Genomic DNA, 24910 nt, shown 5'->3' with positions numbered 1-24910 from the left:
GATAAAAATAAGCTTTATCATGTCGATCTACTTCCTGGAGCAAAACATTACGTTACACGGTTGTGATTTTTGATCAGGAAAGAATGTGGTGCCGCTGACACTTCCTTATAAGTGAGCAGAAAACATAATCGATTGCTTCCTCAATCGGCGACAGCATAATTGTCAGAAAGGCAAGCACGTAGCGACACAAAATTTTGACGCACACATTTTACACTTGTTCTGTATTCTTGACCTGGTTGATGGATATCATCTATTGAGAAATAGCAGTATTGCTCTCATTGTTACGAGTTTCATGTGTTATGGTATAATGTGGTGTAACGGGAAAGGCCCGTCCGTGTACACACATTTACCGAGAAAAGCTTAGGACAACTGACATACCCCACCGCGTGTTGCGCGCTTCCAGCTGGATCTTTACTTACTGCAGTTACTGTTATAATCAATAAGCTTTTAGCCTACTTTCAGTTCTGATACAACAGAGCTAAAGGGTTATGCAGCCGAAGAAGGTGTACAGTTAATGTGAGATACAGAAGTTTCGCTGGTCACATAACATGTATGATAGAGCCTGGCATTTTACACCGCCCCCGCCAGTCTTTTGACAGCGAAAAAAAATTGAAGTTTTCCTCAATACGAGAGAGGTTGCAAGAGCAAATAGTCGGTCATGCATCAGACAGAGCAGCAGCGCATCATTGTAGTAGTCATCAAACTAGGAGATTGCGCCGAAAAATCGACACACACCCGCAGGGGCTTCAAGAAACTGGTATTTTTGATGTGATAAGTTTGAGGAAGAGATGTCGTAGGCGCGTACGCCACCTTAACAGGCGAAGAGATCCGCGATCCACGTCTTATCTACCCGTCAAGGAAAGCATAAACTTGCGGGATCTATCCAACAATTAGGAGCTCTCTAAGTTAAAAAGGCGGCATGCCGAGATCAATTTACGTTAGTGATTATTAGCTCCATGAATAGTCTTCTTTCAGATGCGCCCAGTGATCCTCCGCGTTCACTTTTCATCTAGCGGAAAGACAATGGGCGTGATAGGTCTTACTTTTTTGCTACGAAAGCCGTTTGAAGTACAAGGAGTGGAGTCTTTCAAAGCATGACAAAGGCGATGGGGCTCAGCCGAGCTGAGAATGCCAAGGGCGATTTTCATAGCAGCCGTATTTTTGCAGCTGCTATAGTTTGCACAAGATATAAAATTGTATGCCGCTCTTCTCTCAGATGACAGATACAAAGGGTCTCACGGTCAATCACAATCTCTTCCCGAGGAATTAACTAACAACTGTAAGCATAGGGGGACCTATGGGAGATAATTTTGTTTTGTGGTTAATGTGTAACAGGATCTAGCATTAATTGTTGCGATTCTACCGAGGAGAAAAGTGTATAAAGATCAAGGATGGTCGGCTGTAAGCATTGACGTCTTAAGATTAGTCATTCATTGGAAAGACCTGTCAATTTTAATATTGTTGTGCTGCGACGTCTCGGAAACAGTAGACCGTTCGCGTAGAAGTTGAAGACACAGAATAAAAATACAGTTACCGCGCGTTTTTAACGGTAAAAATATTTAATCGAGTGCTTTATAAGAAAGCCACTGACTGGTCCTGAATGTGGATTCAATATCCGGTCTCACCAAAGGTATGGTGTATTCAAAATGTATACACTATCAATTGCCAAAGTCGAAGACATTGGGAGCCACACAGATATCTTCTCATGGAGGTTTGGTAAGTCTGTGACCCCTCGCTGGAAAACAAAGAAGCATCTTGGCGCGGTCATGGAGCTGCAGCGGCTTCCCGGATCGACTTGCAATCGTTCAATTCAGCCTGTAAACTAAAGAGGATTAAAAATAGAAGTAAATGTGAGCCATTTTAGTATTGCTAGGCGTCCCGAACAGAGCTCAAAAGGCAGGCAAACCAGGAATCTCTGACGAAGTGTCGTAAATTACATTGTGTAGATGGATTTGGATATTTTCAAGCTTCTCGCCAGATATATAATCCGGTAAGATTACTTCGATTTCACTCTGTAATTCAATAGAAAGCTTCAGTGCAACTTTGTGTTGCGATCTTATCGGAATAGCTCGATAGATACACATGACTATTGTCCAAAGGATATGTACAAAGCCGGAAGTATAACTGGTTTGTCCTTGTAACAATCCAACGATGTCGTTGGATAGGTAATAACGTGCGGCGTATCTTACACGTGGGGCAGTAACTATTCAAGGGCTTCTCAAGAAAGTCCTACTTATTGGTAAATGTTGCAAAGCAGGCAGTTGCAAGACTCTTGGTTACCTCGGACAGTAGTTCGTTGGAAGTACACACTTCAAAAAATTCGATACAGCTATCATCGCGAGGCAGTTGACAAAGATACATATGCGGGCGGATCCCAAGATCACTAGACCAGTGGAGACTGCCTAGTATCACATTTCAACATAATTAAAAATCATTGCTTGGTCTGCTGGCAAAAGTCGTGACAACCTGCCACCAATCTTCTAAAATGAATTCCAAATATTGCTGGCGTGCTAAAGAGTGGCAGCTTTTTAAGTCTATTACAAAAACCACATATGTGCACCGTATCTGATTCTTTGACTATCACATCGACTATTCCTTGTCGTTTGTGACGCTTTAGCTTTTGATCTTGGTGGTACTATAAAACCATGAACACGCGATGGCTAACTTAAAACGAAATAAAGTAGCTTCTATAGCTTCTTGCAACAAAAATGTCTGACAAGATCAAGACGTATTTTACTCAGCTTTAAGCTGTTTGTGATTGATACAGATCAGGTGCCGTTGCGCACAATGAAGTTGTCATTACATCGGCAAAGATGGGCAAGATGTTTAACCCGCTTTGCGGTAATCATTAATAATAAGGTGCAAAACAGAGTCGACAAAGTGTGGTAGTGGATTTGTTATGTGTATCTTCCAACTATTTATTGTTCCGTTTCACAATGGTGACGGTGTCAATTGGTATGGTGATATGCTCAACATTTGGGTCAGCAGCAACAATCATTGCAATACTGGAAGCAAGGTGTTTGGGAACAAATTCGCTCCATTTACCTGGCTATTCTGTATCGTAAGACTTGCTGTTTACAGCACGAACCCACTTTACACCCAATATTTGGCAAATTGCAGAATGAATACTTTCATATTCAGTACTGATCGAGGTACGTGATATCACCGTTGGTGGTCACCTTTTTAAGAACATAACGGCTTCGTGAACAGTATCTAATGAAGACCTGATTCCATAAATAGGTAAATCCATATGTGTGCACATGTGATACTCTGCTCACTTTTAATAATGCTTGCTGGGACGCAGATATCTGGTACTCTTTCAGTGATATAATTGTAGTCTTTTGAACAGCCTGAGTAAATTGATCATCTCACTGCTGTCAACGACAAAAATGCAAGCGAGTATAAATCAAAATGAAGTCTTCATCAAACATATATTTACTGTTGTCATGACGTCGGATCAAGTCCGTCAGTTGCTTAGCCGCAAAATAGATATCTCCCGCAGACAATACATATACTGATAGTCAAACGGAACGAGTTAATACCATTCTCACTAAGCACATGCGTGATTGAAGTGTATTCATCCATTCAGTTCGCGGCAAACAGCGCTGCGCGTGCATCTTCGGGCTTTATATCACTCGATTAAAATGGTTGGACTACAGATCATGTACCGTTAAACAACGCCGTAAAGGAATTTTGGTCTTGATGGAGAAGAGGTTGGCAATATTATTCGACTTTCGAGTATCATTTCGGCTGCAATTCGCAGCATGGTTAAGCGGTTTAATGCAGAGATCAAGCTTCATGCCTCAGATCTGCGACTCAGTGACTAATAGTCACGACATTCAAAAACAGCACACATATGGCAGAGGCAGACGAGATATCGCTTAAGCTTTTTTGGGATTGAAAGGCAGAATGAACGCTGTTACTACCTACACAAATATTGTCTACACTTTGTGCGATCGAATAACATTTCCGCTACATTGAACTGAAACAAATCTTGACTTCTCGGAAAAACATCCGAATGTCTTCATTGACGAACTGCTTGTCAAAGTGCATACACTGAGGCACAGCTTGTAAGTGCTCAACATAATTGTTTTCAAATTCTTTTTCTTCTTATTATTCTAGACAGAACATCGTCAAGACATGTGTATGCATATTTACAACGAGACCTAGACATTCGTGCCACGAGACGTTTGCTTGTTCCAAGCGCATTCTGTGCTCAGGCTCATGACACCCCGCTCAAAATATGTATTGTTGAAACTAAGTTGAGCACTCATTTCCAATAGTAATTATTGTACCATCGACTTATCTGAGATCGCTGTACAGGGTACACACAGCCATGCTTTATGCTTATACAGATTTGACACTTGCGGTTAGATTCTGTACTTAGTTCATGCACAGTAACACACATGCTGTCTCTTCCTCTCTCCCTAGCTTTTTTGCGGCTGAATCGTAAAGCCGTTAATCTCCACGATGTGCAAGAGAGCTCAGATTCTTACAGCGTGGCCATCCTGTGCCCACTAGAACTCGACAATTCTCCGCGAAGTATTAATTGCTCGGCCTCATTTGAAAAAATCGACCTTTTCCTGCTAAAGAAATGATCTAGTTTTACGTAAATGTTTGGCGATCTTGCGGCAGAGACCACATTTAACAGTCATGATGCTGCTCGTCAACCAAGGGATCAAACTTTTATTGTTGCTAATAAGCGTGAGCCATACCACGCTAACGGCAACTCATCAACCATCAGTGACATTCAACCTTGATTATGGCTCACGGTAATCAAGGCTCTGAGGTTTACGGTAATCTGGGTATGCTTACCGTAATCTTGGTGTTTGATATACGGTCCTTAGCCGTAGACACTGCTTGTCTGGATGGTGACTCCTCCTTGAGAGTCGCATGCATATGTAGGAAACCAAAATCTACGAAATCTCACTTTCCAGTTCGTGCTTCTCTACTCAGTTCTGCTTCCAGTTGCTCATCATTCGTTAAAGGTTATGGGCCCAAGTCCAGTGGGGCCCAACGATGTCCTTCGAGACAGAAACTACTTTCTGTGGAAGTTCAACGCTCGAATGACTCTTGCCCGCAAGTCCTTGATTGATCGCCTCGTCAGCAGGGCAGAGACAAGCCGCGCAGCGCGACACGCCAGAGTGGGGAGTCTCATACCTGTAGGATCTGGCGTTCTTAGTCAAGCTCCTCAATTTTACGTATCAATCAAAGGTGCGCGATGCGCAATCGGCATTTGAAGCATGAGAAATGCTACGACTGTTGTTTTGCAAAGCAGAATTTGCACATTCGTATTCAGCTTCGTGAGCAACTAATTAATTTTGAGCTTAAGACCGGAGATGACCTGATGACGCACCTGATGCGCTTTGAGGAATTGTATCTCAAACTATCTGCCGCTGGTGAAATCATCGATGATGACGAAAGCTTGTAGTGCTATTGGGCAGTCTGCCTGAAGATTTTGATGCTATGGTCTAAATCATCGAATAACAGGTGGCATCACGCTTTTGGATGGGAAAAAGATGCTGCTTAGAACATAAGAGCTCACGCGTCGTGACAAGCAAACAGCTGCATACAAGACTAGCCTTTCTCAACGCAAGCCTCGTCCTGCTCGTAATGGTGATGGTCGCTATGAATATAGTAAAAATGGCTATAAAGGACGTCGCAATAGCAGCGGTAACGGTGGTTATGGTGCCTGGAAGGATCATGCTCCGCGTTGTAGTGGCGGTCGGTTCAGCGGCCACTGTCCTTATGTGGTAATTATGGCCACGAGCGACAAGACTGTACCAGCAGAAGCAGGGCAGTGGTGACGAGTTCGTCTTCTCGGTGGTCACCAATGAGAGAAGGTAACTTAACGTGGTTGTTGGACAGTGGAGCTAGCTACCACTCGTCTGGAATGCTTGATGATTTAGTGACTATCGTCAATCGGATATGCCTATCAGTGTGATGGTTGCCAGTGAGCAAAGACTCCAAGCAAGAGGTGTTGGCCACGTTTGTATCATTGGTGGTTGTAGCGTCAAGCTCACGGAAGTGCTCTATGTCCCGCACCTGGAGAGCAGGCTAGTATCGGTGTCCGCGTTGACTGCGCACGAGGTCCTCATCCTTTGATACTCATGGTGCATCGTTAACGATTGATGAGAAGGTGATTGCTCAAATTCCTCGTATTGGAAAACTGTATGTAGCATGTTGGCCAACATGCATCCATGTCGCAGGCGAACGCAAGTGAGGAGTTGAATGGTGGTGGTACAACCTAGATTGCTCGTTTAGCACACGTGTCACAAGCTAAGGTGAAGCTGCTCGTGAAAGCCGCTAACGGAATCTCGTCAATCGATCACAATGATGATGTCGCTACTTTATGTGACAGCTGCGCTCGAGACAAAATGTCGACCTCTTCGTTTGCTCGCCAATCAGGTAGTGAGGTAAAATCGAATTTACTACTCGATGTTGTCTACAGCTACGTTATGTGTCTGCTAAAGCCCAAGACTCGTGTTTGATCTCAGTATGTGTTGACCGTCATGGATGACTATAGTCGATACATCAGTGTGTACCTACTGAAGAGAAAAGGCCAAGTGTCGGGCAAATTTGTTGAGTTCAAGAAGCTGATTGAGAACCAGCACCGCGTGAGAACTCGCTGTAAACCCAGTGACAATGGTGGTGAGTACACCAGATCGAAGTTCAATCGATTATGTGCATAAAATGGTATCATTCACCAAACCAGTGCACTATATACGCCTCACAAAACAGCTAGTGGAACGCATGAGCCGGACCATCGTGAAAATGGCCCTTTCAATGCTTCATTACATGACTGTTGATCGACAATGGTGGGCGAAGAAGTAGTAACTGCCACTTAAATCATTTATCGAATTCCGAACACAGCTCGCCCTGACGCGAGTCCTTTTGAAGTGTTGAGAAGCAAGCGACCATCGTTCGAGCATCTCAAGGTATCTGGATCTCCTGGGCTCATCAAGATTGACAATCCAAATGTTCGAAACGGGATTTGAAGGCACATCGATGTACCGTCCTCGGCTTCTCCGACACGACGAAAGGTTTCCATGCCTGGAACATAAATGACTAGCGTATTGTGACCACGCGGACGATTTAGTATGACGAACGCCCTCCTCCATCGCATTGTACTGTTGTGCTGATCCATGATGGTGGCGATAATTATGTGCCACTCATGGAGGACGATGAAGAATCTCAAGCTCAACCACTTCCTACTCACCGGAACAACATAGACGACATGGAGGGCGACACCCCAAGTGCGACAGAACCGAATGAAGAATCGATGACCAATGTTGATATCCGCTCGATGATGCCAATGGGGGGGAAGTGAAGACCGCTCGCATGATCCAATTGACACTCAGGCTCGTGTCTCAGCCATAAAACCACCTGCACCCGTTCCAGTTATCCCATGATTTCCTCATCCAATGGGCCGTGTCAAGCTCTAGTCAGACAATACACATCGTTATGCTATCCTCCGGTTGTCTTTGAAGACCGTCTAATTTTCAGCGGTGAACGCACTCGTCCTCACAGACTCGGGTTCGATCAAGCTCGACTGTTGACAATTGAATCCGATCATGCTGTAACTCTTCCCAACATTTCAACTGGTGATCAACCTGATATTGAGGCTGATGCAGTACCAGTGAGCAAGAAACAACGTGTCGACTCATACGAGAACACTCTTGCTGTCAATGATCTGCCTTATACGCACCAAGAGGCCATGGCAACTCCTGAAGCTGCCGAGTAGAAAGAAGCAATTCAAAACGTGAAACGCTTTCATGTGACGAAAGACACGCGGGATATTGTCACGAAGCCTCGCGGTGGAAAAGTGATTAGTTTGAGATGGGTGCTTGCTCGAAAGTATGATGAGCGTAGTAACGTGGTACGACACAAAGCTCGATTTGTGGCCCGCGGATTTCCAGACACACAGTGTTGACTACTTTGATACCTACTCACCTGTGGCCAGCATGAACACCAATTGAACTTTTTTGTCTATATGCTGTAGAAAAGACTATGCAATTCGGCAGTATGACGTCAAAACGGCATTGTTCAACGGTGATCTTGAAGAAACCGTCTACATGCATCCTCCGGAGGGTATCAAGGTCGAGCCTGGCATGGCATGTGAATTACGCCGCAGCTTGTATGACCTTAAACAGGCTGCGTCAGCCTGGTTCAAGAAGATTCGGTCAGTATTCAAACAACCCGGGTTTAGTCATTGCCGTGCTGATCCGTGCTGCTTCATCCGACGTTCAGAAGACAACGTCTACGACAGTGTTGTTTACGTGGTGTTGTATGTGGATGATCTGATTGCTGAAAGCAGGACATAAGCCATTTCAGGCGGCTTATACGACGAACTGCAAGAGCATTTTGTGCTTAAGTCGCTCAATTTCGCCCGATATGTGCTCAGAATGGAGATTGCATACGAGCAAGATAAAAGGCAATTGGTCTCAAAGCAAAGTCATTTATTACCAAAATGTCAACCAAGTTCGGTTGCCTCTATGCTAACGCCGTCCGCAATCCACTGGTCATCGGTCAAGAATTCATCATTGATGCGACGCGTGAAGCCTTTGACGATATTTGTCGGTGCGGAGAATTTGCTGGCTCTTTGGTACATGTGGCGAATGTAAGCGGCCAGATGTCTCAGTCGCACTCTCGATTCTGTCCCAGTACCTTGATTGACCTACGTCAGCTCATTAGCGCGTCGCCAACGTGTGCTGTGTTACCTAAAAGGAACGATTAGGGTCGGTATTCGATACCACATCGGCAATGATGATGCGATTTCACGCCGGGTATTCGTCGATGCGAGCTCGGGTGGGAACAAAGCAAGTCGACGCTCGACGTCTGGCGCACTTGTGGTGCTGTGTGGTGATTCTGTCGTATACAACGGCAAGCGTCAGTCTACAGTTGTCCTCTCATCCGCTGATGCCAAATACATGGCACTCGCACTTACCGTAAAAGAGGTGTTTTGGATCCGCTATTTCCTTGGTGAAATTGGCCTCAATGCGATCGGTGGCACGACCACTAGCAAGACGTAAGCCGGTGCTAATGAAAGCGAACGGCTCAGATGACGATGAGTCGGTAGAAGACAGTGAAGGTCCATTGACTCCGAAACGTGCCAAGATTGACGATGATGAACAAATTGCAGAAGCTGTTCTTGGCTACGCTGTTAGCATTGACGCATACGGACCTACCAACTACGTATGCTCAATCAATGGCAAGCGACGATGCGATGACGCAATGGATGCTGAGCTTCCCTCTCATGAAGAAAATCGAATGTGGACATTGAAGCCACGAGGAAAGAGTAAACGCATAAATGATTACGATGGGAATTTGCCAAGAAGCGTGATCAAAATGGCGATGTCGTGCGATACAAGGCACGACTGGTCGCGAAAGGATTCAAGCAAAAGCAAGGCTTCGACTTTTTCGAGACTTATTACTCGATCACCAACATGAATATAACTCGGATAATTATCGCAGTATGTGCTAAATGCGACTAACAAATGGAACAGCTAAACGTCGACACGGCTTAACAGCGTGTTCACGGACAACGTTTTTATGGAAGTTCCGCCAGGTGTCAACAATGATCAAGGATACATATGTTAACTAAACAATGCTGTCTACGGACTGAAACAAGCTGCAAGTGCTTGAAACAAGACGAATCATCGTGTCTTCGTAAGGAATGGCTTCAAGACTTGCGGGGCAGATGAATGTGCTTATATCAAGAGCTCGAATATAGGGTTTGTCAACGTTGGACTATATGTCGATGACATGATTATCGCAGCAAAATCCAGCGAAGAAATAAATCAAGTCAAAGACTTCGAGTAGTAAGGTACTTGAAGACTACGAGCCAAATTGGAACCGTCTACCGAGTTAGTGGGAGCGTTGCGGTCAAGGCATACTCGGATGCAGAATGGGGCAGCAACACCGATGACAGACGTTCGGTTTTGGGAGTTAGATGCATGATTGCGAGCGCACAAGTGGTTTTTCAATTCAAAATATCAGCGAACGGTTGAGCCAAGTTCAGCGGAAGCTGGGTCTACGGCTCTCAGCCTTTGCACGCAGGAAGTTCTTTGGATCCGGGCAATGCTAAGAGACATGGGACACGAGCAAGTTGAAGGAACACAGGTTTGGAGAGACAACCAAAATGTGATCACGTTAGCCAATAATGCCGGATACCACGCTAGGACGAAGAATGTGGACATCAAACACCACATTAGAACGTCAAGGAGGACTGTTGAAGATCATCTATATTGACACGAAGGGTCAGCTTGCAAATATGCTGACGAAGGCACTTGAAACCAAGATGCTAAAGTATCTGCGCGAAGCCTCATAAATGAAGGTGAAGTTGGCAACAAAGCACACGCAGCATTAGCGGTGAGTGGGAGTGTTGAGAATACACCGCTGAATGCATGCTGAACAGGCAGATGACATTACCATATTTACGAGCACGTCACAGTAAGTAATTACATAATGGTTGGCGCTTACTGGTCTAGATAAATCAGGATGATATAAGCTTCTAGGAGAATCTAGAAAAACAGCCCTAGGGGTAGTACAGAGTAGCAAATTAAGGACCTAAATATATCCACTTCGGTTTTTACCTTTCGCTCAACAAAAAGCTCAGAAACGTTCATATTGAAAACTTACGAGGCGTTCGTAAGTGTATGAATTTTAATAAGGTGTTTGTCAATAATTACAGATGAAAAAGATCCTACGTTTCGTCTGCTGTACTAAAAGCTAAGACCGTTTACGATTCAATGTAGCGAGAATTCTCCTTAGCTGCATAAGCTGTAGATTCTAAAAGTCATGTAGGGAAAGCGCTCAAACGAGTTTCAAATACATCAAATCATGCGATGTTATGTATGCCTCTGACATCAGATGCGCTTTTTTCTTCTTATCGCTCAGCTTCGCGCCTTTTTGACAAAAAAAGCGGTTTTCGCAGAGGTCATGCATAATAAGACATGATGAGGCAAATTTGAATTAGGGCGTCATTCACCATCGTGTCACTTGCCGCCAAATCATCGCAAAAAGTTTACTTTGCTTCGAATTAAAGCAAATCTTGTTTTGAAATCTTTAATGGTATCAGCAACCCCTTCGCATGATAGCGAGATCCACTAGTTGCGTTTTTAACCGTACATGATCGCTGAAACCTTATGAAAAGAGCCATTGTGGCGTAAGCAACGTTGTTCTTTTCATAATATATGATTAGATCCGTGAATTGTTGCAAGAATATAGCATATACTTGACCCGTTGACCGTTGGTCTAGATATTGTCTGCTTCGACTGTTTATCTCGTGCTCGGTGACCAGAGAAATTAAGCTGATACTGTGTTTACAGTTAAGAAAATGGGGTAGACATTGTTTTGAGTGTATCTTGCCCGTTTAAGTGGCGTTGACAGCAGCGAAATGAACAATTTTTCTCAAGCCTCTAAAAATGCAATGAAGGTTCTAGAAGAAAATACGGTAAAAGAAATCTCAAAATTTGCTGACTGGCTATAGAAGTATATGGAAGTGGCGAAAGTTTACTTGTCGACCTGATTGACATGTGCGCGTATCAGTGCTTACCTTATTATACACTTAGTTTACCGTGACATATCGCTTACTGAGCTATACACTTTTCCACTGAGGTGGCCATCCACGGAGGGTTTATTTATCTCGAAAAAGTCTCCTTACGTGGTGTGCATCCTGCTATTCCGCGACACTTTATGTGTCCAGTGGGTCACCACTCAAAACAGCAACATAAGGTGAACAAATAACTCATCATACGAGTAACCGCACGCATTGCTGTAGCGAAATCTGATTTTCAAAACTTCTTGCTTCCAAATCTTCCGGGAGTGCAACACATGTTACACAAAATTGAATATCCGACTTGCCAATCTCCGAGGGACATGTAAGGTAATGGGCACGTGTCATTTCATATGCTGTGTGAGCCACATATTTGTGTATCTGACACCTTGTATAGCTGTACATAACCTTTCGATTCTGTTGTATCAGAACTGGAAGTACGTATTAGGTCAGCGAGATTAAAAGCATATTGACAATAATGGTAACTGCTACTTCACCTTTTCTCCCTTCAACGTAAGCCAAAGGCCGCTGGAAGCGAGCAACACGCGGTGAGGCGTGTCAGTTGATCTAAACCTTTTTCAAAAGTGTGTGTACACGGTCTGGAAATTCCCGTTGCACTTGGTTGCACTAGTAGTCATTCGTGCGCCGATTGCCTCGAAAGCTTTTTCGATGGCTGATGGGGAGGCAGTGGTCGTCATTGTATCAAAAGGGAATATTATTCGCTCCTAATACACTTGCAGTAACTGTGTTGTGAAGCCGCGAGATTAAATCGGAGATCACCCGGTCTTTGATATTCTCTAACTCGATGAAGAAGCGACAGCTCAACGCTGAGCAAATTTTGCTGCTTATGAGCAAGGGGATTGATAGTTTACCGCGAAAAACAAACGAACTTGATTTCGTCACCTCCTAAATATTATATAGATTTTGCTCTCACGATGGCATAAATTTGTGATGACCGTCTTTGCCGAGTCGCAATTGAATGGCCGTGCAAAGGATTTGGCGATGACGGGAAAATTCAACTGTCCTTGCTACTTTGCCACAAGGCAAACGTTGATAGGCTATGGACTTGATGAATCTTCCATCGAATACTGCATTCTGAAAATAATCGAAGTTTGTGTCATGCCGTCAAGACAACAGCATGGTGTACATCTACGTACAGAATTTCCGTAAGCTTCGTGCCAGTATGGCAAGTGAACCACTGTCTGAGGTAGTGATGGTCACCAAGTTTATGAAGGTCCAAAGCTATGGTCCTACTAGACTGAAGTCTTCTGCCAGAGCCCGACGACTCCGGAAATTGCAGATATGATTGCATTGCGTGATGACTACTGTCAGCGTCATGCATGTGGTCAATCGGTTAGTTCGATGAAAGCAGTAACTACTGCTTCCGGAGTTCAAATCAACGCGATGACTGTCCGTAGGCAGAAAGTTTGCTGGTACGGATATCAACAATTTGATCACATCCGCTGCGATTGTCCAAGTGCGAGACGAACCTCACAATACCGGTTCTTATCGAAATGTTCTCATTCACGCCGTAAGGTGCTCTGGAAATGCCGTTACCCAAAAGACACAGGGCGGTTCACTTGGGCGATTATAAACTCTTGTTAGCGTGGTGGTAGAAATAGTGATGAGGGTTTAGCCCTTGAAAATCATTATCTTTTGTTCACGACACAAGTCGAAGTGGTCTCCTCGTGGTCACAGCAAATGTGAAGGGTACTGGCTGTCCATTTAATATCTTGACTGACTCTGGTGCGTCGCGTAACTTTACGCGGGAGCAAAGTGCTGCTGAAAATGACTAAATTCTGTCAGATGCACTAATAGAAACAATGGATTTATCTCAGTGAAGCTGGCAACTGTTGCGGTGTTCAACGCGAAGAAAATTATGGTTTCTCTCAAGTGAAGTTTGAGGGATTCAACTCAAACGAGGTATTAAGAATTTTTGAATTGAACAAACGGTATGGCCTGATTTTAGGTATAATGTGGCTTGAGTAGCCCGAGCCAAGGATCTTTAGCAAATGAAAACGATTGGGAGTAGCTCTCCTGGCTCGGGTGAAACTCTTGGGAGTGACAAACCCACATTCACTTTACATCAGTAAAAGCGCTCAAGCTCTCGGCAGTCGTATCCTGCTGGAAATGATCCTTACTTCATGCGTATATATTATGCGATTGCAATGGAGTGGCCGCGGGTATGGTTAACTAACTAAGTATGTTGATAGATCATTGGTGTCCGGAACTGGCAACTTGAAAACGAATGAATCGTTGGTGAGCATGGTTTTTCGCCCAATCGAAATCATTTTTCAGGGAGATATGTCGGTTATTGCCCCCCTCAAAACAAAAGAATGTTGTCGACATGTGTATAATGGACAGTCGAAGGAATCGACCGTGGCTGGTTTTGCCAATACTCTGATAGCTACAGTAGTTGAATCGGATTGTGGGTTATTGGGTACTTCTGGCCACAATGGTGATGCTCTCACCCATTGTGTGGTTAGCATACACATGCGAAGGACTCAACGAGATATGTTGATAGCGGTTCTTATTCTCACACTCTGGATGCAGTTGAGTCCATGGGTGAGTCAGTCCAGCGTCCTAATCCTCATGATAAAAATATTGCGTGCGAATTTGCTGGTCCATGTATTGTGGATGTAAGGACTAATTATAAAGTAACCAAACCTGACGTTTTCTGCACTATTCCCTACGATGGAAAAGCGTAAGCAGCATGAGAAAGTCAATTGCGACGACTGCCTACACGACCGCAAGTGTGATGACATTGCGATAGTCGTGTTGCTAAAGGTGCAGGTATTCAGCGGGAAGAAAAGAAGAAAACTGCGCTCATCATCAGTTATGGATGTTTTAGTTCGCGTAGCTTTTTGATGACATTCAGAATCACAGAGAAGATCTGCTAATTTAATGACCAACTGATCCTTGATTTTCTCTTGATCTGTAATACAAGGATGACGTCCTTAGTGTGAGCTCGCCCTCTGCACTTCCACCCAAACGTGGTGCTTGACACCAGATTGATCTTTAATTTTGTTAAAACCATGCAGTGTTTCAACGGTGGTCACTATCATTTTTTGCTCCAATAAAGCTGTTGGGTCGGTGAGGGAGCGCAAGTCCCCTAACAGCGCACCGACATTTTGTGTGTGAGCGAAGTGGTAAATCACGTAGTTTACACGCCTATAACAAGTTGAATGCGCAGACGATTTCTGCGCAAGCATCGATTATACGGAAGGATGTCATCATTCACCGGATGTCCAGCTTTACACAGTTTGTGTTACTTCTCACAAACCTATTTTAGTAACATTGTTGCCCATTCAAAGGACGAAGATGGCAGATCTGCCGAAGAAGTACACCTGGAGCACCTTCGTGTAGTGTTAGAATGTATGCGTAAACTTTTTTGGCAAACGAATCTTGCAGAGTGTATTATCGGTTCCGACGATGTACTGATCTTTGGTTATTATGCTGGTGAACACGGTGTTTCGAGCAGACCTTGAAATAGTCAAAGCAATCATAGTGCGGTCGACGCCACAAAACCAAAGGGACTTGAGGAAATGTATTGGTCTGTCCAACTACCTGCATCGCTCCTCGCGTAACTACGCGGACATGGTCCCCACTATCAAAATTGCTGAAGTAGAACGTACCATGAGAGTGGTTTTCCGTTTTTGAAGAAACAATCATTCAAACTAAGAATAGATTGATGGAAGCACCATTGTTTCTTTTATTAAATGATAAAAAGCCATACAACGTGGTGTATGACGCTTCTGAGTTTACAGTCGGTTGTGCATTATTGCAAAAGGGATCAGAAGAACACAATAGTGTCGTGTTCAATCGCAATGGCAGGAGTTAGCAGCAAAGAGCTAACGTTTTCGCGACAAGGAAAATTGCTTTTCTGAAATTTCGTATTCATCTCTTGGGCTCAATTCAAGTTGTCGACTACACGAATCACGCAAGTTTGCGATTTGCAGTTTAGTCACCACACTTGTCATAGCGAATGGCTCGCTGATTGTCAGTCCTCACAGAATACAACTTCACGGCCACGTACAAGCCAGGGAGACTGAACATGCTGGTAGACTCATTGTCAGGTCATCCTGGTCATGAGCTAGCTCATATCAGCTATATCAAAAGCGATATACTAGATATGATACGTCACGCGTATATTGAGGGTGAACAGTGTGATCTGACCATCAGAGCACTGTCATCAAGTGATACGGAATTCCATGACATGCGTCCTGGTCGCTTGTAATAAGGTTGCATCGTTATAAGCCTCGATTGCTTATTCGTCGTAGCTGTCCCAGTATTGTTTGCGTACTCGATGCGGACTCAAAGACGGCCTCTACTCAAGAAAGCTGCTCCTTACTCTTCTTCCCATGTTTCTTTCGTCGTAAATGGACTTATGACATGTCGCGAGCTTCCTCGGTATCGAAGTGAAACCATTTCTGTGCCATTAAACACGCATTTTGCGCACCTTGGACAAGTCAGCAGCGGTGCTTGCGCTTTGCAAATGGTGGATGTCAACGGATTTGGTGGCCGAACCCATCTCAGAACTGTGTGTCGATTGTCTGAATGGAATACTGAGTGGGTTACTGGGCATATGGAACATGCGTGAGGCAACGTGGGTCACCACAAACCCGAGTAATCGGGTTGATGGCGCATACACGAATCGCGTCAACAGTCGAGCACGCATTCGACTAAAGATTTCGCCAAATTTCATGGTGAATCTATCACGTCTTCCGTAAGTGACGTGACGTATAAGTTCATAATAGTGTAAAAGCGCATAATGACTTGGTATTGAAGTGAATTCCTAGTTTGATGGTGATGAAGATTTCATGTGGAGCAAGCGTGTAGATTGTCACTCTAGCGAGAGTTTGAAAGAATGTATGAAGAGCAAGAGTTTAAGAAAATTTTAAGAGCTCGGAAAGTCCACTTTTGACTAGGGAGGTGGTGTAATGAAAGAAATCCCTTTACACATGATGTGTGGTCCACATAGTTTTTGTGTCGGTCATTATTTATACATTGAATTTCCCATTTCAGCTCTGATGCAGCAGAACTGAAATGATCACCAGGTTTGGTAGGTTAAAAGCCTAGTGGCATGAAACATAAAAGTCATGTTACCTTTCCTACCTTCTACGTAAGCTAACGGCTCGCTGGGAGCGAGCAACACGCGGCGAGGCTTGTCATCCTTCCTCAGAACGTTTGGCTACATGGACGGCCAATTTCCCGTGGCGATAATGTCAAATGCGTAATGACGCATTATCTGTATCGATCACATACGACTTAGAGCCAAGCAAGTGCTTTTAATCTTGACAAGATATTTTCTATTGTGAGAATCTTTTTGCCACCATCAAAATAGTCATTGATGTCGTTTTAAGTTAGCGATCGCGCATTTGTGTCCATGGTCATCTTCTTGGAGTAAAGCACCACCTATAGCAAAGCTAAAACTCACAAAGGACATCTAACATCCAATTACCTGCTGTCCGATATCACGTTTTTTTGTGGGATAACTATTCGCGTCAGGGTGATGGTTGTCTTTAGATTATTGTAAGCTTATAATATTCGCCATCTCCACTTAATCCGACGAATTTAGCGCTCTCAGCTGGAGTAATGATAACCTTCTTTACATCTCTAAGAACTACCCGTTTTGATTCATAGACTAACCGATAACCTTTCTCGGCAAAACACATATGTTATCATTGGACCGCCCGGTAGTCGCTTCGGACGTGATTGCTGATTCAGCGATATCGTTTGGCTGTCGCAAGGGTATGCCATCTACTCTTACGTAAGAATGTGTCCATCTCTTTTGGATGAAAGTTATCCATGTCCGCCGAGTCTGGCCGTGAAGACCGTAACGCTCACAGGGTCTGACCCGTCTCTGAGAATCAGAGCCAAAAGACTGCAATATCATGTTGCTCTAATTTACCCCACGAGGTGCAATTCCAGATATGAACAGCTTGCAGCTGTACAAATCCATGTACACACTAAATACCACGACACATGTTCCTCAGTTGCCTGGCACAACATACGATAGCTACTTTTCGTCTCAGGCCAAGCGGCTCACTACCACTTCTGTCGCTTAACTTTCTCTCAAGGCAGTAACCTGACTGCATCAAACAGTTGCATACCTTACATTGAAGGTGTTGCAGCTCCTTGATCGCACTCAATGATGCTCTTCGTTCTTAATACAGATGGCTTTGAACTACCAAAGCTTCACAAGCAGAGACGATTATGACACCCAATGTCTTCGTTTCTCGGCTAATTTATATTCTAGAACGGTTTAGGCACACAAATATGTCCTCAATTGATTGTATTTCAGCTTCATAAATAGCAATTCACTCTTCAAAATTTTCAGAAGGTAAGACAAAATCTTCTGTACTCTATCTAGTATCACCGCCACAAAAAGCGAGGTTACGGTATACATATTCTGCATCCTTACAGTTAGGCGTGATGTCTGATACAACTTGACATTTTTCCGCAATGACTTGTGATTGACCTTCTGGTCCAGGAAAAGTGCCTTGCTTGATAGAAGTGCTTAATTTCAAAATATAGCGTCTGCAAATTACAAAGAAGCCAAGAGACCACCCTAGTTTTTCTCAATTTGGCTGAGGCCTATCGCCTTTGGCTGACTCATAGATCCTCAACCATGAGCATTCCAATGTGCCCTTGCAGTATCGAGACATTAATTCTCAAAGATGTCCATCACTTTTCAGCAGATGGTGAGTGGACGCAATAAAACACAAGGCATACTGCACCTTTTTGAAGCCCCTCTATCATAATAATTATCACTTTCAGGTCTAAATTCGGCCCGCCATCTATTAAAATTCTTTCCTGTTGGGTATATCCCGCAAGTTTACGACTTTTTGACGAGTTGATGGAAACCATGGATCAGCAATTTACGAATGGTCAGTCGGTGTACACACCGGCGCATTTCTCCGCAACTTTATTTTTATAAAATGCCTTTTTTATGTTGCTAGTGCCAATTAGTGCTTATTCTCGCGACCAGCTTCCTAGCTCAAAGACAATTAGGGCGATGTACCGCTGCTCTCTCTAAAGTGTAGCCGAGCATTTTGCTTCTAGCATTTGATTTACTGAAAATGATTTTCTGCCCTTACCGTCAACGGGCTATACGCTTAGGATAAGAGCCCAAAATTGGAGCTGGCTGTTTCAATAGCGTTGTTTGATCATTCCTAGAGCGGTATTACCGGCGTGGCATTATAAAAATGCACATCTAAACGCAATCCAACACCGCCTTTGGTAGTCAAGTCCCGGCGTCTAGTGCTGACTTATTTTTTTAAAGTTATTTTAATACTGCTTTGCGGAGTGTAAAAGTTTTGCTATAGCGCAGCGATCAATGTTGAATTCATAATCACGTCGAGATGAGACCGTCAAGAGTAATTGTCTCACTTGCACTTATGGGCAAGCTGGATATCGTCGTAAGCTCCACATTTCGGTGTCGCGATATTATTCCCACGGTTTCTGACAGTGCTGGACGTTGATGTTATTAATAAAGATCTTTGTAGTGTGCATATCTCTTATTACAGATCATCGATGTTTGTGAAAGCGAATACATCGGCTTGACCTCAACAAGGTATACAAGGTATATAAGAAACCAGTTTGATCCACTACGCTGCCCTGTGCCAACTGGGACTCGACATTTGTTTGCGAGGCGCCACTTGAATTTTTGCGTAGGAGCATGATTAATTATACTCTTCAGCCCTTAGCGGAAAATGAATGCAATGACTGATAATCAGTCTTCTCATTGGTAAAGTACCTGCAAGTGCCGCGGAGCTAATTACTAACCCGATTACCTATCTATTTCTCCTAAGCAAGATTGACTGTCATCCATCTAGGTGCGCTCTAACCGCTTTCTCTTTCGGTACTCCATCGGGACCTCACAGCACAAAAGTTATACACGTCAATAAATGCAACAACCTTCGTATATAAAAAAGCGATAGAGTGAGTGAAGTTAACGTAAAGGGACCTAACGCAATCTGAACCAGTATGAGATCCGCTATGAAAAAGGCAATCGCCAAAGCCTTGTAACAAGTCCGCCGATATTACAGCGATAAGAAATCGTATCTTCTAGCAATAGTACCTCACTTATTGCTTTTCTTCATCACCAGACGATATCACGGATGCATTCTGAATGCCGGATTATTCGGTGCGAAATCTTGCGATACATATTGTTTGATGTTGACCGTTCTCTTCCGGAGAGATTCTGCACGTCAGCTCCCGTTTTTTGGGTGCAGATTTCTAGCTTGGAGACCACCACTGTAACGTTTCCCGATGCATGTCCAAATTTACCGTAATCTCAGTATCCAATGTCCCAGAACAAATTTTATATGATTCTATAATCGATGGTCGGGATGATCGGTATCAGCATTATCAAGTTGGGTGATATTTATGTATCTACCGTTGCCCAGCTAGAATGCTACTAGAAAGCTCTCATCAACGCAGTCTTATAGCTGGTAAGCTCTGCGTTTTAAGTGATCACCTTGTCTGGCCCTTGAGAACCAAGTTTCAGAATTGATTGAATCCGTAAATGGGACAATTTTTCCCATTTTTGTCTAGTTGCTCGGCTAACAGGTCATTACTCGATGACAAACACGATTATGATATTTCGTGCGTCTTGTGACGATGGCACATAAGAGAACCAAAGAATCCATGGTTACATGTTACGTCAAATTCATTCTCCATACGTATTACCGCATCTTAACGAGGCATCATCATCGAGACATATGACAGCTTATTTTTGGAGCGAAGCAAAAGCGCATTTAAGCTCATATAATGCCGACCTGATTCATACAATAATCCAACGGTATTGTGGGAAAAAATTCTATCCATCTAGTTATGCTTTCTATACGCCCCTATGTGCAATAACAAACGATTTGCTGATCACGAAGTGCCTTGAGTCAAACTGGTGCGTGCTGAACTTGACAAGGGCATACCTCATTGTAGACAGCTCCTCTTCATTGACAAAGTCGTGCTCCTTCGCCTCTTTAAGTTGGCAAGACGCAAACCCAAAACAATTTCATATGGATCTTATCGTCTGCTTGGGTGAAACGCAGCCTATTGCAAAGACTAGTGTGTCACAAATAACATGAATAGGCAATCCGGATGAGCTAGATTTGGGGCACGCTAGAGGCATACTTTGGCCAGCACCATCTAACTAACCTTTTTACAAAATTTGGTAAGGAGCCGCACGATGTCGGCAAAGTTTGCTCTGTGCTTGATCGAGTAGTTAGTTGAGCTAGGTCAATATATCAAGGCATTTTGAAACAGAGGCACTGGCCAAACTATAACGGCCTTGTACTTTTCAAGATCTACACCGCAGGTCATGTTTCCGAATGAAGTGTAAAAAATGTGTTTGGCGACTACGTCGCACTTGTATAATGGGAGAATAGTTCTTTCATTCATCACTATTCGCAAGCGCTAAATAAACATACCACATCCCACTTTCCGTTCTGAGGGACGATGGATGAGATTATCGTAGAGATGGGCTTGAGAATAGCCACGATGCGGCCCGTACCGCTGCGTCACCAGACGATTGGCGTTGCTGGAGCATTAGACACTTACTGTGGCATGACCAGCCACTCCCTAAGCATTCCGCTCTAATTCTTACCGCGGTTAAAATGATATTACCAGTAGCTGGTACTTACCATCAACAAAGTCAAGTGCACTATAACAAATAAATCAATCGTACTGCCCTACAGCTGATCAATTATGGATCCAGCGCCAACTAGTGGTTGCATTACGCTTTTTCTATGCACGTAGAGTCCAACACTTGCCATCAGCTTTTTTCTGAAACAGAAGTCGATACCAAGTAAAGAGATTTACTTTCTCGCAGCAAATCGCTTTGTGTTTCGCACAGAAAGACGTCAATGATCTGACACTGTTTCCAGAATGAAGACTGTCGCCGTGATGTAACTTATGGTTTCGGAACGCACATCAATTTTATGATGCACTCCTCTATTCAAGATTAGCACGCCTAGTGTGTCGCTTGTGTCCATGCTGTATATTTCCAAAACAGAACGGTAGGAACATTGTCGATTGACGTCCCACTCCTCACACTCCGTGCTCTGCATACCATCCACCGTCCTATTGATTTCTCTATCTTTGCTTTCTTACGCACATATCCCCCGAATCAACCTGCGGTTCACATTTCGCCGTCGCATAATACGCTTGTCGATCAATGTGCTGCTGCTGGCACATCTATTGTCATCAAGCCAGAATCTCACTCATACCGTTATCTAGGCATTCTTTTTGTCGCGCTTATTACATATTTTTTAACGTGGTGGTGCATGGGTAGTGAGCCTGTACTTGCATCGTGTGCTCTATTTGTCGGCATCGTGTCTGTCCTGCTCTTTCCATGAATTGGTGTTTTTTGTTTGCACTCACATTTGCTGAGCTTTTATCGGCATTTCCGACCGATGGTAGTTTTTATATGTGGGTGGGTGTGGCATTTGGTCGTCCCATGGGTTTTAGAGTGGGTATCTAGAGCTGGGTCGCAGGAGGTACGTTATGACCATGATGTTCTAAGCTGAAGGATAGAATTTTCTGCTCTATAGAACCATTTGCCAAATATTGCGAAAAGAAACTTGAAACCACGAAAATATATACACACGAATGAACACCATTTTCTTCCGCCGCTTATCCGTAATAATCCTCTGCTTCATACGATGGGCCCGTCACACAGTTTCTCTGATTTAATAAAGTGACAAATATATCCATTCTTCTTAAATTAAGCGCCTGATCATTCTGCTCATGACATACATTCGCCCTTTAACCCCATCGACTCTGGACGCAACACCTAGTTGTTTTTACTCCCTGCCAGCCGTAAACCATCTTAATACAAATTGCTACCGTCCCGCCAACGATACAGACTGAGGACCACGAAACACCGTCGTCTTTTTAAAAATTGGAATGTTTGGGCTTTGCAGTATACAAATGCTTTTTGCTGCACTATTTGAGACGCTCACTGCCGCTCCCGGTACTTGAGCACTGCTCGAGGTACACTTGATAACGAGTTTACACAGAATTATGATGTGTGAAAAATATATTGCAGCTTCATGTCCAACGACAAACGCGCATCTGCTTCCTAACAAAGTTTTACATCGCGGAAGAATTGTACAACGTATCGAATATTTTTTTTTCGCTCCGTGGCTCGTGCGGCTTCAATCTTGCTATTTTTTCACGATAAGGTTGTATAACAAATTGAAATCCAGAACGAGGAAACTTTTTCTAGTATTAGCAATGCAAGGCACACCAAAATCATATCGTTCTCATAAACTACAAGTACTATCTAGCATTTTTGACAGTAGCTTATTGTACAATGTGTACACATTGTACACATTTGTACAATAAGTGCTAATTCATCAGGGAGTATAGTACAAATGTGTACTATACTCCCTGATGAATTAGCACTTTTGAAGCTTCGCAGGACCCAAAGCGTTAATCTGACAACTAATCACTCTATAACAAGCAGATCACCTCCCTTCATTAGAGCCCCTTCTTGATGGCCTGGATTATCTACAAACTCCAAGATATACAATAGATATTTTTGTGTTAGATTGGGCTATCGGGAGCCTACAGGGGCTCGACGCTCTCCTGAGAGGGGGTATAGTCGGATAATGTTGCGTAGGGATCTGACTCATCAAGCCAATATGCAAATTACACTAATTCTGACCTCACGCAGACAAACATGTGTGAGTACCACGGAGCTGATCAGCAGCTAAGAGATCTATTCCGTTCTCTCGCGTCCCTGACAGATTTAAGCTACCGAAATCGGCACGCTATGAATAAGCTTTCTTCAGCGCGGGATGCTGGTAGCTTTCTGACCCATTCTGGGACAAAATTCCGTACCCCTCATTACATACGGGGCGTCTTTGGTCAGTGGGGCCTCCTCCAACCTAAACAGAGGCCCATCGCCTTTGGCGCGCTCATAAATTATCTGTTTCCAGCGATTTGTGAGCAAGTTTTTCGAGCACACTTGATAGCCTAGGGTGTACCAAAAAACTCGACATTTGTCGCTCAGATCTTATTGTACAGGGAACGCATCTTTGTCCGAGATACTACACGTCAGTGCCCGTTCTGCGCTCGGCTTTCTGGTATGTGCACCACAAACGTGATGCGATAATACTACATCTCTGTGTTGCAGATTTCATATTCATATCGATGTCCTCAGCTTGAAGGGGCCGGAAAAGCTTTTCTCCGTTCCAGCCGTCACGTCTGGATGCTCCTAGATAAGTGGCATCTCGGTGGGGTTACCTGTTTTATCACTCAGGTGCTTCTGTATCGCCAAAGCTGACATACATTCCCAGGTTGCTATTAATAATTACAGCCCTTTAATCATCAGTTTTTCTCATCCTGTCGGAACAACGATAATCAAAAGCTTACTTAGCTGGACTTGTGTATTGCGTTGTGAATCCTCGCATGAGGACTCAGTCTTTTCATGACTCGGTCGTGCGATTGATCACAAGTGCTACCAAAAGCAACCGGCTTGCCGTGCACTCTGCTCTTTGCACAAAGAAGCCTTGATTCTTATAGTCAGCATAAACAATTACACAGCGGTTGGGTTCGTCCGCTTACCAAAGAGAGGGATGTACTTATTATATTTAGATATTGACATGTGAGTTGTATGGATATATTGTGTTAACCACACAAAATATCTGTATTTACCCAATGTACCGCCATGAGGTGGCTTCTTCATCGCCAGAAGTACGTTTGTATGCAATCGCACGAAACTTTGTGGATGAATGGATGTGTATTTGAGACGATGCTTCACCCTTGCGGAGCTGCTGACAATCAATCATTCGTCATTCTTGATAACTGTAACTGTCATATAAATAACGACAGCTTTTTCTTCCCGGCAGCTCGGAAACGACCTTGCGGTATCGACATGTCACATGCTGGCATGCCTGTGCAATGAATTCTTTTTGTTCGGATGGTAGCTGCCGGTCTTTGCCATGTCTGGACTCCCCGGACTTTTTATAAGCAAAAACTTACAGGCTACCTTCTTTTCGTACTGCTTCTTCTTGTCAAAGTGAGCGATTAATGAGCAATAATAAGATTGTCTGACTTTTTATGTTATGTGTTTTGCGATAGCGATACATCCACTGTAGCTTGAATGTTTACACAGCTTGCCGTGCGCTGACATGTACGCAGAAGACTCAGTCATCTTTGTAAATGCGCTTTATGTCTACAAACTTTAGTTTACGATTGCCCTATCTCTCTGTGACGACAGCCAATCCAGGCTAGACGCACTGAACTGACGAACGAATGTGGTCGTGTAGGTCACTCACTGTAGGTCAAAGTAATACAGGATGGGATGCAGCTGCTTTAAAGGCTGTCAGCAAAACTCTTCTT

At 43.8% G+C, this 24910-nt stretch overlaps 4 protein-coding genes across 4 annotated transcripts in view; 3 read left to right on the top strand and 1 right to left on the bottom strand.

Annotated features, from left to right (window-relative positions):
* Positions 1-7174: 7174 nt before the first annotated feature.
* On the top strand, positions 7175-7412 carry PHALS_13201 (uncharacterized protein; the record flags this gene model as incomplete). The annotated part of the gene is made up of 2 exons (XM_024728907.1): positions 7175-7256; positions 7333-7412. 2 exons carry the CDS (start codon positions 7175-7177, stop codon positions 7410-7412), a joined length of 162 nt encoding a protein of 53 aa, XP_024579338.1.
* A 1585-nt stretch (positions 7413-8997) lies between these two features.
* PHALS_13200 (uncharacterized protein) lies at positions 8998-9450 on the top strand (the record flags this gene model as incomplete). The annotated part of the gene is made up of 1 exon (XM_024728906.1): positions 8998-9450. One exon carries the CDS (start codon positions 8998-9000, stop codon positions 9448-9450), a length of 453 nt encoding a protein of 150 aa, XP_024579337.1.
* An 8738-nt stretch (positions 9451-18188) lies between these two features.
* Positions 18189-18417, top strand: PHALS_13199 (uncharacterized protein; the record flags this gene model as incomplete). Its single annotated transcript, XM_024728905.1, has 2 exons — positions 18189-18261; positions 18338-18417. The coding sequence occupies 2 exons, from the start codon at positions 18189-18191 to the stop codon at positions 18415-18417; spliced, it is 153 nt and encodes a 50-aa protein (XP_024579336.1).
* Positions 18418-24852: 6435 nt separating this feature from the next.
* Positions 24853-24910, bottom strand: part of PHALS_13198 (RxLR-like protein) — a gene marked incomplete at both ends in the record, with an annotated part of 492 nt that continues 434 nt past the window's right edge. Inside the window, one exon of the mRNA XM_024728904.1 lies at positions 24853-24890. Within this exon, the coding sequence (XP_024579335.1) occupies positions 24853-24890 (38 nt within the window). The remainder of the gene's footprint in view (positions 24891-24910) is intronic.

Source organism: Plasmopara halstedii (genome assembly GCF_900000015.1).
Source record: "Plasmopara halstedii genome assembly, contig: Scaffold_658, whole genome shotgun sequence".
Classification (NCBI taxonomy): Eukaryota; Oomycota; class Peronosporomycetes; order Peronosporales; family Peronosporaceae; genus Plasmopara; species Plasmopara halstedii.
The sequence above is the reverse complement of the archived record's forward strand: the minus strand, read 5'-3'. Positions and strand labels throughout refer to the sequence as shown.